Source organism: Sarcophilus harrisii, chromosome 3 (genome assembly GCF_902635505.1).
Source record: "Sarcophilus harrisii chromosome 3, mSarHar1.11, whole genome shotgun sequence".
Classification (NCBI taxonomy): Eukaryota; Metazoa; Chordata; class Mammalia; order Dasyuromorphia; family Dasyuridae; genus Sarcophilus; species Sarcophilus harrisii.
In genome coordinates, this window is record NC_045428.1 from 554188287 (window position 1) to 554204890 (window position 16604).

The 16604-nt window shown below is 36.6% G+C and overlaps 1 protein-coding gene across 3 annotated transcripts in view; it reads right to left on the reverse strand.

Annotated features, from left to right (window-relative positions):
* The window catches only part of PHACTR4 (phosphatase and actin regulator 4), a 109470-nt gene that overhangs the window by 40024 nt on the left and 52842 nt on the right, over positions 1-16604 (reverse strand). The window contains exon 1 of one of the 3 annotated variants that reach the window (XM_012545581.3): positions 9403-10210. The exons of 1 other annotated variant lie outside the window; for it this stretch is intronic. In XM_012545581.3, coding sequence (XP_012401035.1) covers positions 9403-9448 — 46 coding nt within the window. In that variant the 5' untranslated portion in view covers positions 9449-10210. One more of the 3 variants, XM_023499897.2, reaches the window with a different exon arrangement.

Consider the following 16604-nt stretch of genomic DNA (forward strand, 5'->3'; position numbering starts at 1 on the left):
TGTGCCTAACAACTGGTGTCCCCTAAGGCTAACAAGAACAATTTAAAGAACTGTGGGAGAAAGAGTGAATAAAGCAGAACCAAAGTAACAAACTATACAATTTCTATGTAAGTGAAGAAACTTTTAGAATGCAGGTAGTGACTTACAAGTTGTTTTTTCTTTTAAGAAACAAAAAAGCACAAGAATGTTTTGTTGGTGCTATTGATCACACTCAAGCCGTTTGATTTACTCGTATAGACTCGTATTTATGGATATTCATGCTGTGTTAAAACAACTAATACATTGTTGGTGGAATTGTGAATACATCTAATCATTCTGGAGAGCAGTTTGGAACTATGCTCAAAAAGTTATCAAACTGTGCATACCCTTTGATCCAGCAGTGTTACTACTGGGCTCATATTCCAAAGAGATCTTAAAGAAGGGAAAGGGACTTGAATGTGCAACAGTGTTTGTGGCAGCCCTCTTTGTAGTGGCTAGAAACTGGAAACTGAGCAGATGCCCATCAGTTGGAGAAGGGCTGAATAAATTGTTGTATGAGAATATTATGGAATATTATTGTTCGGTAAGAAATGACCAAGAGGATGATTTCAGAAAGGCCTGGAGAGACTTACACAAACTGATGCTGAGTGAAACGAGCAGGACCAGGAGATCATTATATACTTCAACAACAACACTATATGATGATCAATTTTGATGGACCTGGCCATCTTCAGCAATGAGATGAACCAAATCAGTTCCAATGGAGCAGTAATGAACTGAACCAGTTACACCCAGTGAAAAAACTCTGGGAGATGACCAAGAACCATTACATAGAATTCTCAATCCCTCTATTTTTACCCACCTGCATTTTTGATTTCCTTCATGGGCTAATTGTACAATATTTCAGAGTCCGATTCTTTTTGTACGGCAAAAATAACGGTTTGGACATGTATACTTATTTTGTATTTAATTTACACTTTAACATATTTAACATGTATTGGTCATCTTGCCATCTACGGGAGGGGGTGGGGGGAAGGAGGGGAAAAATTGGAACAAAAGGTTTGGTAACTGTCAATGCTGTAAAATTGCCCATGCATATAACTTGTAAATAAAAAGCTATTAAAAAAAAAAAAAAAAACCCACAACTTTTTTCCTTTTTTTTTATTATGTACTTAAACTATCAATGTTTTATTATACAAGGAACAGAAAAGGACGACATTAAATTATGAATCTATTGTAGAGAACACAGCAAAAATACCGCCCTGCTTGTCTGTGTCATCTTTAGAACTATCATCTGAGTCTTCTATGTATTTTTCAATAGTAGGTGAAAACTTAAGCACCTACTATGCGACAAGCATTTTGCTAAGCACAGGATAGATAGAAGCTAGAATCCCTGAACGGTATTAGACAGTAGGAGAAATTGAAAGGAAGGAAGGAATTGAGTTATAAGGGCTCAGAATGCCACTGAGAAGATTTTAGATTTGATTCTAGAGGAGATAGGCAATCATGGGAATTTCAAGGTGACATGGTCACACTCAGCTTTAGGAAGCTTTAGGACAAGGTAGGTGGAAAGAGCCCTGCGGCAGACAGACCCAATAGCAACCACTACAACAGTGAGGTGATGAAGGCCTTCACAGGGCTGCTGGTGGTGGCAGGATCAGAGGAAAGAAAGGGACATATTCAACAACTCTGGCAATGATCTGGAGTTCATTGGTGAAGTGAGTAGTTTCAGAGTGAAGAATCTAAGATGATACCTTGATGGGCATCTTGGGTGAATGAGGGTACCCTGAAAACAGAAATAAGGAAGGCTGGGAAAGGAGCTGGTTTGGGGTGTGTGATAATGATCTGTTTTGGATATGCTGAGTTTATGTTTTTATTATTAAAGTAAAAAAATTTTATTTTTCAGCTCTTAATTCTCTCCTTTGTTCTGTCTCCTCCCTTCCCCACTGAGAAGGCAATAAACACTATGCTCATCATACATATGAAGCCATTAAATACATATTTCCACATTAGCCATGCTGCAGGAAGGGAAGGGGAAACAAGAAATATTTTAAAGTGAAGAAAATCTGCTTATCTTCTCATTCTGAGTATCAGTTCTCTCTCTGGAAATAGCATTTTTTCATCATGAGCCCTTTGGAATCCTTGAAGATCATTTAATTTATATAGCTAAGACTTTCCCAATAATGTTACAATGTCACAGTTGACCCAAGTTTAAGATGTCTAGGGGACATTCAATTCCAAGATATATAATAAGTGTTTCATTGTCATCCTTTTTATAAAAAAAAATGCACACACTAAATCAAATCCATGAATACACACACACATCAGACACAGAGAGATACCACCCTCCCAAAGAGATTATAAAGAAGGGAAAGGGACCTGTATGTGCACGAATGTTTGTGGCAGCCCTTTTTGTAGTGGCTAAAAACTGGAAACTGAATGGATGTCCATCAGTTGGAGAATGGTTGAATAAATTGTGGTATATGAAAATTAGGGAATATTACTGTTCTGTAAGAAATGACCAACAGGATGATTTCAGAAAGGCCTGGAGAGACTTACACGAACTGATGCTGAGTGAAATGAACAGGACCAGGAGATCATTATATACTTCAACAACAATACTAGATGATGACCAGTTCTGATGGATCAGGCCATCCTCAGCAACGAGATCAACCAAATCATTTCTAATGGAGCAGTAATGAACTGAACTAGCTATGCCCAGAAAAAGAACTCTGGGAGATGACTAAAAACCATTACATTGAATTCCCAATCCCTATATTTATGCACACCTGCATTTTTGAGGCCATCCTCAGCAACGAGATCAACCAAATCATTTCTAATGGAGCAGTAATGAACTGAACTAGCTATGCCCAGAAAAAGAACTCTGGGAGATGACTAAAAACCATTACATTGAATTCCCAATCCCTATATTTATGCACACCTGCATTTTTGATTTCCTTCACAAGCTAATTGTACAATATTTCAGAGTCTGATTCTTTTTCTACAGCAAAATAACGTTTTGGTCGGGTATACTTAGTGTATCTAATTTATATTTTAATATATTTAACATCTACTGGTCATCCTGCCATCTAGGGAAGGGGGTGAGGGGGGGGGTAAGAGGTGAAAAATTGCAACAAGAGGTTTGGCAATTGTTAATGCTGTAAAGTTACCCATGTTTATATCCTGTAAATAAAAGGCTATTAAATTTAAAAAAAAAAAAAAAAAAAAAGAGAGAGAGAGAGAGATACCACCCTCCAACCCCAAATCAAAACAATCTTTTCCCCATTTTCAATCCTCCCTTCCCTCATAACGACTTTTGTTCCCTGTCTTCCCAAGGTCTCTGGTTTTTTTCAGTAAATGGAAGGGTGGAACTAGAGGTTCTAAGACTGGCTTACTTTATTACACAGTAAAAAGTGCTCTGTCCTTTAGAGCCTATGTCAAATATCCAGCCCCAAACACTTCAGCCTGCAGCGTGAATCAAATTGAAGTGAGAAGGGTGTGATGTCTGGACCTTTTTATTGGGTTAAATGTCAGGCACTGAAAAAGCACATTCACCATGAATCTAGTCTTCGATTATTCATAGTTTCATTAATATCCAACAACTGGGCAATACCACTGTCACCTTCGCATGCTCACTCTGCAACTCTGTGTCACATGGACAGAAGTATGCGCTGTCTAAACCACACTCCCTCCCTCCCCTCTGGGACACCAGCATATTGAGGGGTACCCAGAGTAGAGTGAGGATGCTGAAGGGGGGCATTAATGACACACCCATTCACATACACACACAGAGACATTGAGAGTTTGCCACAAAATCTTAAGAGTTGGACTATCTAGTGCAATACCACCTGTGATGGTGGAGATGACCATGGCCTAGTATTAGTGTCACAGGTGGAAGTTTCCCAAGGCAACAGATTTTTTCACTACATCACACTGAACAAGAAGGAGAGTTCACATATAGAGAGTGACTATGATAAAGAAGAAAGTCCCAAAGGGCTAAATCAGGACAAAAAAGATAGAAGGATAATGTATTAATTAACAGAACAACTGAAAAGTAAAATGGCCAAGCAGAGAGCTGCTACTACTATGAACGCTAGTCCAACTGTGATGACTTGTTGAGATGCTTCAAGGAGAGGTGACACTGGATGGTTCTCTAAGGTCCTACCCAATATGGCGATACTCTATTATTCTTACTGTAATTAGATTATAGATTTATTGGGGCAGAAATGAATCTCCCCACTCTGCATAAATATTTTTATAAGGTCAGAGCTCAACAAATGGAGATGAGCTTATAGAATGTGAGAGAAGCAGATGACACTAGATGAGCAGATGACCTTTTGAAAAGATGCCTTTTCAAAGAGCCTTACAATTTGATTAGGGTGAGGAGAGAGACTAACAAAAATACAAAAGCTAAACCAACCACCAATCAGCAGCATTGTTTTGGTAAAATAGTCAATTGTCCTAAAAAACATTTCATTGAATTAATTACCTCAGGAATTAAAAAACACATATTCTCCCCCCCCCCCCCCCAATTAGCTGGTGCTAAAACAACTACAGAGGTACAGGGATCTCTTTCTTCCTATCAGTAGTACAACCAGGTCAGAACTTGAGTATCTGGAAATAATAGTTTCCTACCTAAACCTGGGACCCAGATGTGTTTTGGAACCAAAATTCTGTGTGAAAGTTTTTAAAATTTTAAAGTGTGGTTTTATTCTGGACTCAATATCAGCTGTAAAAGTCATGATGAGGGATAGAACCATAGGGTATTCAGTGACAGAAAGTTACAAAACTTTTCCAAATTTTATTCTATATAAGGAGAATATAAGATCAATAACTACTATCTGTGACCAGTTAAAGAACTTTACGTCACTGAAAGGATTTCCGCTTTAGATAGAGCCCTGGAATACAATTCTTACCCCCAAGAATTGTATTCCAGGGCTCTATCTAAAGCGGAAATCCTTTCTAGATGGTCAAAGGAGCCCACCAGAAGATCCTGAACTGCTCTTTAATGCAGGATTCTAGATTACTAAGGAAAACTATGCCTATTTCCTCTTCCTCAGAGAAACTCCTATTGTAGGCTTTTCCTGATGATTCACAGAATAATTATGTACTGTAGGCCATTTCAGGGGCAGGATTCTTTATGAGTTATTATTAATATCTGAAGCAGGATTTGAACCCAGCTCTTCTAATCTATCCACTACATTCTGCCACACATTTTTCCATGTTATATATTCCCACCATAGTTCATTTGAATGCATCTAGACAATATATGTTTGAGTATGGTAGCTGAGATCTATCTATCCTATCCTCCTTGTGCAAGTTCAGTATCATGAGGCAAACAGAATGCACAAAAGCCTCAACATTAGTGGAAAAATGAGATGAGATGTGCTTTGTTTAGCAGGGTCAATTTATGGCCTCTCTTCAGTCCTCTGGTAATGTCTCACTGTGGAACAAATCCCGAATTCCGGATCCTAGGCTAGGAGAACAAACACAAGCTTTGTCAATTCCCCTCAAACAGAAGAAAACTTTTGAGGATGGATTATCTAAAGTACTGATAAAAGGAATATTTATTCCTAGAAATTGATAAGGAATTGAAAGAGCCCTGGAGAAGTACTATGGCATAGTGAAAATAACAAAATATGTGGAGCCAGAATTGATGGGAAGCCTTCTGGCCTGTGTAACCTTGAACAATTACCTCACCTTCTCAAGACCTCGATTTTCTTAGCTATCAAATGAGGTGGCTAACCGAGGGGGACTCTAAGGTACCTTTCAATTCTGAATTCCAGGAGCCTAAAAAAAGAAAGCTCAAGCTCAGAGGATTTAGAAAGTCTGCTTCAATTTAGAAAGAAGTTGAAAAATCTGAGGAAAGATGAAGACAGAATGAAAGGGAAAGGAAAAAGAAGGATGGCGAACTATTGAAAGGTAGTAGGTGAGAAAAGATGGACTGATTGGGCAGAGCTTATAAAAAAATGCTTTGGTCTTGTGACTAATTTCAGGACATGTATTAATTAGCATACCTGCTTTGATATAGTATATAATAAAGGACTCTCTATGTACAGAGAATTTTTTATGTTGTTGAACAGGAAGTACAAAGAATTAGTCACTCCTGATTTATCTTTGCAGATCTGTAGGCACAACTGGTAGAGATCTATTTCACTTAAAAGGATAAATCTTTAACATGAAATAACACAGGCAATTTTATGTAATGAAATGAAGAGGGTATGGTTTTATTCTGGACTAAACATCTGCTGTAAAAGTCAAGATGCATCAAGTCATTCTAAATGGTGACTATTTTTTGTACTGATTGGTTACTCTGACATAACTTTTGAAGGATTTTTACACTCAATAGTATATGCTATTAATTTTGGATAAGTAAAGACTTCTCTTGGATAACAGTACATATTTCCTAGAATTGTTATTTAAACCTTTTAAAAAATTATTATTCAAGTATTAATTAATTAATGCATTACCTACTGACTGTATTTCAGTTGCAACCTATTTTCCCCTGCTTACCTCTCACTATCACTTTCAGCCTCACTAAGCTGTAGGTAGCTGCATCCTTTGCCTTTTGCAGCAATCACTTGGAACAAGACTGTACTTAGTCGATTCTTTTTCAAGGAATGCTCTGCTTGATCACTCAGTCCATCTCTGCCTCTCAAGTCTATCTTTGAAGGTCCTGCATGATAGAACAAATCTTCCAAGGAGTATGTCCCTGACATCCCTAGTCAGTAACAATCCTTTCCCTTTGGGACCTCATTTAGTTCTTCCAGTTCACCTCTTATAAATATATATGACCTTCCATTATAGTTCCCTATTTTCTTATTAGATTTTGTGATCCATATAGGCAGTTACCATGTTTTAATTTTCATATGTTCCTCAGAAGCTGGTTTAGTGTTCTGCATGTGGTTGTAGGAAATAAATGATAGTAGAAATAGAGCAGTAGTTCTACATCAGAAATTAGGACACCTGAGCAGTCATCTCTGTCATTAACTATCTATAAGTGAACTTGAACAAAAAATTTAAATACAAACTTCTTCAGGATGAGGAGGAGATGATGAAAGTAGATTAATGGTCCTTATTATTCCTGTACAGCCTCCAGAAAGGAGGGACTATAAGCAAGAGATGAAGCAATCTGTGTGGATGTCACTGGATCTGAATCCTGCAATTTTAGCTATTTTGTGGAGAATATCTGTGATTTTTTTTTTAATTTTGAAAAGGAGTGTTCCTATATGGAAAAAAAACTGGAAGTAGATGATATTTGAGGCCCTTGGCTGCTCTATCTAGCATTTTGTGCTTTAGCAATCTAAGTTCTAAAGTTTCTTCTGATTTTAACATTCTAATTTACATGTGCTGTTACCTTTCATCTCTATTTAATATTCTAGGTCTAGTAGAAAACTAATGAAAACTCTTAAATTATTCGCCTTTTGGAAGTAACTGAGATTATATCTGTTACCACTTTCAATGCCTTCTTCTATATGGAGAAAGAACTGTCTTACACACAGTGAGAAAAATTTACATACCCACTAGAACTTTCAAGTTCTTGAATTCAGGGTTTCTTTCTAATGTATGTCCTAAATTATACTTTCAACTGAACCTAAAGTATATAACAATGGCATAACTTCAATTAAAAAGTACATAGCCAACTGTCAAATACATTTGACAGGAGGGAAAAGGAATAGGAAAACTAAACTAAAAATATAAAAATTCCCTTTCACAGAATCAGAAACGACCTCAGCAGCATAAACCCTATCAGAAATCCCCAAAATTCTACATAACATAAATACCCCAGCAAGTGGTCATAGAGATTTAGGATTCAAGGGAAGGGACAGAAGACATCCCAAGGCAATTTTTTCCCCCTTGGGTAGCTATTAAAAGTCTTCAGTGACATTCAGTAGCTAATACTGATGTCATCATCTTCACTTTTCTCAGGGGTAGGATATCTCCTCATCTTTCCTTTCATATCCATTCAGATGTTATCCCTCTTATCTATTACTAGGAAACTACTTGATTCACTGGTTTGGGTAGTACAGATACACAGACACACACAGACACACACACACACACACCCCCCTTCCACTACTGTCTATCTATGCCAAAAGAGCACAGTTTCAAAGGTTCTTTCACTTTTAATTTAATGAATGATAGCTTGGTATTATATGGGGACTTTTCACAGTTCTTAACAAGCAAACTCTACTTAAAAAACTTAACTAGTTTAGCCTGTTGTTTCCATAGCAAAAGTGACTTCACTAGTTCCAAAGTCAGTTATTAGGTTAGAATAGACCCAGCCCTAGTGACTGAAAGAGAATGAGTCAAGTCCTGACTTCAGTTCAAAAAATTTTGTTTCTGACTCACAGGGGTATCTCTGTGTATGAGTTTCAGTAAAACAAGAAAAGCATTTCTGTGAAAACTCTTAAAATCTTCAGATGAAAACATTGCTTTTGGAAACACTAATACTAAAAATCTGAATGGCAACTGGGAGTGTGACCAATGATACCTCCTCATGTCCACTTTCTTTCCCTAAATTGTAGATGTCTTAAACAGAAAGTCATCCAGGACTAAGCATGTCTGTTTTCTACCACTTTAAAAAGCTTTAAAAAACAAAATTCAGAAAGAGATAATTTACTAACATTTCCTCACCTTGCTTATTACTATTACAATTTTTTGCAATCCTTTCACCATTCAGTAAAAACCAATTTCCTCAAGTTAAGTTGTTCCTCTCCATTCACCCAGTAGGATTTAAAAAACAACAACCCCAAGCATAAGGGAAACAGACTGGAGGTAAGGAAGGCATCAGATTCCACTTGTGAGATCTCAACCTCTGCAGTGACAGTTGCTGATTGTCAGAGTGGTCTAGATTTCACAGAAAGTAAGAATGTTTCAAATCTAGAATATTGAGTTTGAAAATGGAAAAATCAACAAAGACCGAAAACATGGGGTTTCGAAAGTCTTATTTACATTAAAAACAAACAAACCCACTACCCAACATTTTAAATTCTTCACCTGACTTTAAAAGTTTACTCATTTCTTAAGTGCCCCACACCTTTTTATAGAGATCACAATCAATCAGCTGTTTTAATGCCACACATAAGTTCTAAGTATTCTACTCTTGTCAAATACTGGGTTCTCCTTGTGTTGTCTACTAAACTCCTAAGGAATGGTCCCATTATCTTTCTGTCTCAAAAAAGGTCCTGTCAGCCAGCCAGACAACATGAAAACCCCTGACAAAAAAAAGTGACAAATGACAAAGAAGGTAAATAGGAGAGAAATAGCTTCCGAGTTTTCATTCATTCTTAAGAAAATCAAGCATCTCAAGAAGAATGTCACAAACTCTCACATTCCATCTACACCAGACTCAGATTCACCTGCAAATCTGCTTTGTTTGCTGTCAGGATTTCCTCCATTTCTCTGCCTTTCATTACTCACCAACTGCAGCTGGATTTACCGGTCCAGAGACAACAGCTTGCCCCATGGTTAGATTTAGTTTGATGGCACTTTCAACAACAAGCTATCCTGGCAGAAACAAACACCTTTCTGAAATGAGAAATCCACAGTGCCAGGAGACGAGCCTCCCATCTAGGCAGGTTACTGCCTCTTCTCAGGAAAAGGGCACAGATGCCAATTGATCTGCAGGAGTTTCCACTCTTCCTCTTCCCAGTCTGAACACTTTTAGGTCTTACAAATATGCCTTCATGCCAGCTCTCCTCACACAGGAATGCCTGTCATTCCACTGTGAGCAGGGTAGAGTTGAAATTCAGGAAGGGGAGGAGACTGCCTGCCAATGACATTCTAGCTGCTGAGCTGTATAACCCGAATTATTATCACCACCACCACTCCGCACCCCGTTTATTGTATTAAACTTGGTTGAAACTCACAAGGCTCAGAACTGGAATCATAAAGTAGGGAAGTTTGTAATATTTCACCAAAGAACAAAGTAATGAAGTGCAGGTGGTTAATTAGAGCAGAAGCTCATCTAAATGTGAGGTCTGGAAGATACTACAGGAGAACCAAGATTATAGGCTTACTCTTAATAAATCAAAATATTCTGACATACTATAAAACTTATTCTTGAGCAAAGACAAGGGTCTTTATCTAAATAATCACATACCCAAATCTGAATGCAATTAACAGAATTAAGAAAGGCTTCTAATATACAGAATAGAAAATAAAACTTTTTGAGTAAGTATTCCATTTGCAGAAAAGTGAACAGAATCCTGAAGATCTTAAGACACTTACTAGTTGTAAGAGTCTGGGAAAATCACTTAAACTCTCTCAATCTTAGTTTTCCACATCTACAAAATGAAGATTTTAAAAAAGCACGCACTTTGCAAAGTTATTATGAGGGTCAAAAGAGATGATAACTGTAAAGTGCTTAGCACAAGGCCTGGCACATAGTAAGAAATACTGATAGAAACTGATGTTTAATTAATGTTAAAGTTCTGCTGAAGAACAATCAAACCCTCACCTCTCATTCAGGGGAAAACAAATCAGAAATTAAAAGTGGAAAAAAACCCAACAATCCTGTAAATAGGAATTGCCTCGTACTGGTAATACCAAAACACCAGCTAAATGGATACAAATATGGTTACAAGGTCCCCCTTCAGAAGAAATGTTTCTTAAAATATGAAGTCCCCTGATAAATTGGCAAACACTATTGAACTGTACAATGCATCACAACCATGAAGCCAAATATGACACATACGTCATATCATATCTAAACTTTGAGGGAAGGGAATAAGTATTTATACAGCACCTACTATGTGCCAGAACTGTGCTAAGTGCTTTAGAAATATTATCTCATTTGATCCTCACAACAATTCTATGAAATAAGGTGCTATTATTATCCTCATTAACAGTTAAGAAAACTGGAGTAAAGAGACTTGCTTAGATTAAGACAAGGAGTACTTTTCTGGGTCCAGATTTGAACTCAAGTCTTCTTGAAACCAGACCTAGCAGTTCAGAGATTAAAATAATAAATCTCAAATACCCCAAAGAATTCCATCTTTCCTTTCTTCAAGAAAAAATAGCTATCAATTACGAAGTGTTAATCCAGAGGAAAGGAGATAATAAGTCTTGGGTATTATTACAATCCAAGCCATGAAAAGATATACACATATATTTACCTAAGAGATATTATATATGTTCCTATTAGAAAAAACATTAATAAGCATGAGAGTAAACATAGCTTCTCTCCCATCCTTATCTTGAAAAAGAAAGTGAAAGACTTCATTTTTCAATCTTCTATCAATAGTGAACAGATCTGGGACGCTCTCACTAATATTGGAGATGACTTCTAGAGAAGTCTTAGGAGGAAAATGATGTCTCTTAAACACTTAAAAGGCTGTGTCAATGAAGAAAGATTTGACCTGTGCTGCTTGGCCAGGAGTAGTACAGATATGTTGCAAGGAAGCCAATTTAGACTCAATGCTAGGAAAAGCATCCTCACCATTGACAAACGCCCAGAGTGGAACTAGCTGGTTTCCAGGATAGTGGGTTTCCTATCAAGATACAGACTTGCCAAGTAGATTACAGAGATCACTGATATTCAGCGGTAGGTAAGACTACATGGTTACCTGCTAAGAGTGTTTCCAAACTCTAAGTTCTGTAATTGTACATAGGGAGAAAAGGCATTTTAGGCAAGAAGCATAATGGACAAAGGACAAAGCTGGATACTTTTGGAATAAACTAATACTGTTGATCTCTTACCATTCTCATATGATAAGAGGAGAAGTAAGGAAACCTAGTTCAATGAATGAGGAGCTTGGACTACATACAGCTGGGTGACACAAAGGAGAGGTTGTCAGGTTTGAAGTCAGGAAGACACAATCTTGAGTTGAAATACAGCCTCAGACATTTCCTAGCTGTGTGACTCTGGGCAAGTCACTTCACTCTATTTGCCTCAGTTTCCTCATCTATAATGTGGATTAGACAAGGAAATGGCAAACACTCTAGTGTGTCTGCCAAGAAAACCCAAAATGGGGTCATGAAGAGTCAGACAAGACTAAACATACTTAATAAAAACAACTTACAGGGTTGACTAGATGCATATGGCACTAGCCCTGAAATCAGTAATATCCGAGTTCAAACCTGGCCAAAGACACTTACTACTTACTAGCTATGTGGCCCTGGGCAAGTCATTTAATCCCAATTGCCAAGGAAGGAAGAAAGGGAGAGCAGAAGGGAGGGAGGCAGAACAGAAGGAAAAAAAACCCATGATTTTAAAAGAGAAAAGATAAATTATAAAAAGTATTGCTAGTGAAAATCAACCATTCTAAGAGTTTCTTATAGAAAATCAGGAGAAATTTATTTAGAAGAATTTATGGTTCAAATGACTAGACGTTTTATAAAGGTAACATTGGTTCCAGTTGGGAACCAGCATTCTTAAACCTTAATAAATTCTAATGGCTCCCTATTACTTGTCAGATCAAATACAATTACCAAGAGGCTCTTAAGTTAGAACACTTGCAGAAAACATATATAGCAACAGATGTACAAATTCTAACCTTCTTTTGACAGATCTGGAAATCCAGGCTTAGAATATTTTCCAAGTATCACACTGAGTTAGTCCTTGTTTTTTGACTTTATTTTGATCTAGAATTTTTTCCATTGCACTAACACAGAAAGTTCTAGTCTAGTCTAATGAAAGAGAATCTGTCAATTACCAACAAGCTAGTTACTTATTACCATATTTCATTTGAATCTCACAAAACATTTGGGAGGTAGTAGAGGCTATTATTGTCCCTGGATATTATTTTACAGATAAAGAAACTGAGGATGAAAGGGGTTAAATGACTTGTCTAAAATCACACAGCTAGGCAATATCTGAGGCTGAATTTGTGGAAATGCCCGACTCCTGGATCAGGGCTCCTGTACATTATGGCTCCACCTAGCTGCCTAAGAAGAACTATTGTGTATTATTCTTTTTCACTTACAGTTCCTTTTCAGGGTGTCTTAATATCACTTTATTACGCTTCACTACTTTTAGACAATTGATTAGAGCATATTTTCATTGGTGATAACCTAGAATAAGGTTCATTAGGAAAGTGGCTTAATCCAAAAATGCGTCACGGTGAAGTTTAGTTTCTTTATATGTAAGACATGTTTTTTTTTCATAAAGTGGTTTTGAGTAAAGTGCTCAGTAAACTGTTGTATTATGAGAAATAGGAACTACTATTAAGATATGTTTTTTAATGTCCCCATTCATATTGATCCAAATCTGCTTCCCAAAAATAGATAACATGTGGCCAAATATATTAACTGAAAGTTACACTTCCTATAAGTCAATGACTTCTTTTTACTTCTTATTGAACTAATAACTCAAGTTATTAGGGACAGCCAGATGGCACAGTAGATAGAATGCTAGCCCTGAGTTCTAATTTGGCTTTAGAAATTTAATACTTACTAGCTATGTGACCCTAGGCAAGTCACTTAACCCCAATTGTCTTGCAATAAATTAAAAAAAAGAAAAGAAAATGAATTTAAAGGAAAAAAAAAAACACAACTAGATGGTACAGTGGATGGAGTATGGAGTACTGGCCCTGGAGTCAGGTGGACTTGAGTTTCAAATCCAACCTAGGACACTTGACAATTACTAGCTGTGTGATACTGCCCAAGTCACTTAAACTCAATTGCCTTAAAAGACAAAGAAACAAACAACGCCTCCCCTCCAAAAAAAAAAAAAAAAAAAAAAAAAAAAAAATTATGGAGGTTATTTTCTTCAATGGTATTAAAATCTTTTATATAGTAATACAGATTGACTCTCATTTTTGGCAACCTCTCTGTAACCTCTCTTTTGTTCCCCAAACTTCAGCCTCCGAAAAACTGAAAATGGGAAAAACAAGACTCTTGTATCAGATATCCAAAGTCAATTAAAAAATTTTTTGTTATAAGTTTGTCTCATTCTGCCCTGTGAATCCAACATCTCTCTGCTAAGAGGAAGACAGCAATATTCACTAGTCCTCTGGAATTGTGGTTGGTTATTACATTGATTAAACTTCTGTTGTCTTTACAATGTCTGCTCATTTGATCCTGTTTCAGTTCATACAAGTCTGTCTAAATAACACTAAAATTATCCCTTTCATCAATTCTTACAGTGCACCAGTATTCCATTATATTCCTATATCATACTTTGTTCAGCTATTCTCCAAATCCTTTCCTTTGCAGCTCTCTGCTACACTTCTGATAATTTTCATGCATTTACTGTGTGTCCATGTTATTAGTACCTTGCCCCCTCCCCATAAATGCAAGGTCTCAAGGGCAATGAATATTTTATTTTTGAATGCACCCCCAGTACCCAATAAAGTATCTGGGACAAGTGAATGCAACACATTTATGAAACACTATGTGTCAATTCCTATGCTAAGTGCTAGAAATAAATTTTTTTAAAGAAAGAGAAGTTCATGCTCACTAATAGTATGCTCACTAATAGCATGCTCAGCTGCAGGGTAAATGGGAAAGGCCAGAAGGCCAAAAGAATCACTTGCATGCAGATGGCAAAGCAGAGGGATCATTAATTCACGTAATAGGTCAGGTGATGATGCCAGGAGATCACACTGCAAAGAAGTAGATGACAAGGTTTTAGTGGTTCTATACCTGATGAGAAGCAAGAGAATTATTACCTTTAATTTTATTGGAGCTGTTTAAGGAGTTAAATGGTCTGCTACATGGTTGGGGCTAAAGCAATGTAGGTTAAATAGGACTGTTTTCATGTTTCCCTCTGAATTTCATTGCAGAGTTATGATCATTGTGCATATTGTATTTTTATTCTAAAGCATTATTTCATTTCTCCCCATTTCTATTATTTACATATTTACCATTTCTTAATAAGCTCCATTATGCTCAAATGTCATTTATTAAGCCATTCCACAGTTAATGAACATGTAAATTGTTTTCAGTTCTTTGCTATTATACATTACATATGTTTAATTCAGTGTTGTTATTGGATTATTAATGTAAGTTAGATAATCCCAGAAGAATAAATGCTTATTAATTTTAATTCTGCATCTTGCTTTCTTCTATTCTAAAATATCCTAAGAAGGTGGAGTTTCAATGAGAGGTGCTAAGGTTAAAATAGGGTGGCCTGAAAATAATTATAAACAAGATGCCTTGAAGTATGAATGTTATGGTATAGTAAAAAGAACTTAGGATTCAAAAGAAGATCTGGGATTCAAGTCCTATATTTAGTACTTATTACTAGTCTTGCCTATTTGAAAGAGCAATTGAAAAAATAATCATAGTTGTACTACTTTGATGGTTTGTGGAGAGGAAGTGCTTTAAAAATAAGTTTTCCAATGATTTCAATCAATATAAATCACAACAAAACTAGCACAATAAAAAAAAATTCCAGCAGAATGATTATCTTAATCTCTCTTGTTCCATTACAATCCTAGTAAAGGATAATTCTCTCATCACAAATATTCGATCTGAAATTCCCCCAATATTCAAGAGGGTTAATATCCTACAACAATTTAAAAAATCATTTCTCAAGACAGAAGTTGACAGCCTTAACTAGATACACTAGGAATGGTCATTTCGGAATTTATTATTGTCTCACCAAAGGAGCAAAAGATGCAAAGGAATAAAAGAACACACCTCCAAGTCAACAGACTGTTTAGAAAATCCTTGTACAAATAAGCATTCAAATAAGGAAAAAAAGTTAGTTAGGAGGGGCCTAAAATTAGCAGTCAAAAGACAGGTTCAAATATGAGCTCTGCTTTTCACTGTGTGACACTGGGCAAGTCACTTCATTTCTTTCACATTTAAGCTTTCTCTTCTGTAAAATAAGACTGGGCTGAACTAGATAACTCTAAGCTCTCTTTCAGTTCTAAATATATGATCCTATAATGCTCAGCTCTGAGTTTTGGATAACTTAAACATGTTGATAACATTTCCCCTTTAAAAAAAGGAATAGCTGGCAAACAGCTTTAAAACAGATGGAGCTGTCAATTTAGTTGTTATTTTGGTCACCTTAGCTTCTTCTTTTCATGTAGTATAGTTTGTGGCCCAGTGGACAGAATGCAAGGGCTAGAGTCAGAAAGGCTCATCTTCCTGAATTCAAATCTGGCTTCAGACACTTACCAGCTGTGTGAACTTGACCAAGTCCCTTCATCCTGTCTGTCTCAGTGTCCTCATTTGTAAAACTGAGCTAGAGAAGGAATTGGCCAACAAACAGCTCCAGTGTCTCTGCCAAGAAAACTTAGAATAGGGTCATAAGGAGTCGGACATCACTGAGACAATTTAATAACTTGGCATGTAAGTCATGGATATTCCTTTCTCAAATCTTCTGGGAGTTTACTTGTTGCTTTCTCCTCCTGAAACAGGCCTGTCTCCCTCATTAGACTCAACCTTTCTGCCTTTTATACTTGTTCAGATTTCTTCAGATTCTAGACTTCCTTTGATTGTCCAGGTATAATAACAATAAGACACCATTCTAACTAATATAGCCTGAAAGTCCTAGGGAACTTTTGTGACACATCTACCTACCTCCATTCTCAAGCCTATCAAATCTCACTAACGATAACATCCCTGGGCAAACAAACAATCATTTTCAAAGAAGAGAAAGTTATAATGTGAATACTTAGGTAATGAATCAAGACCTATATAGGAATGCATATTATTATGTGAATAGC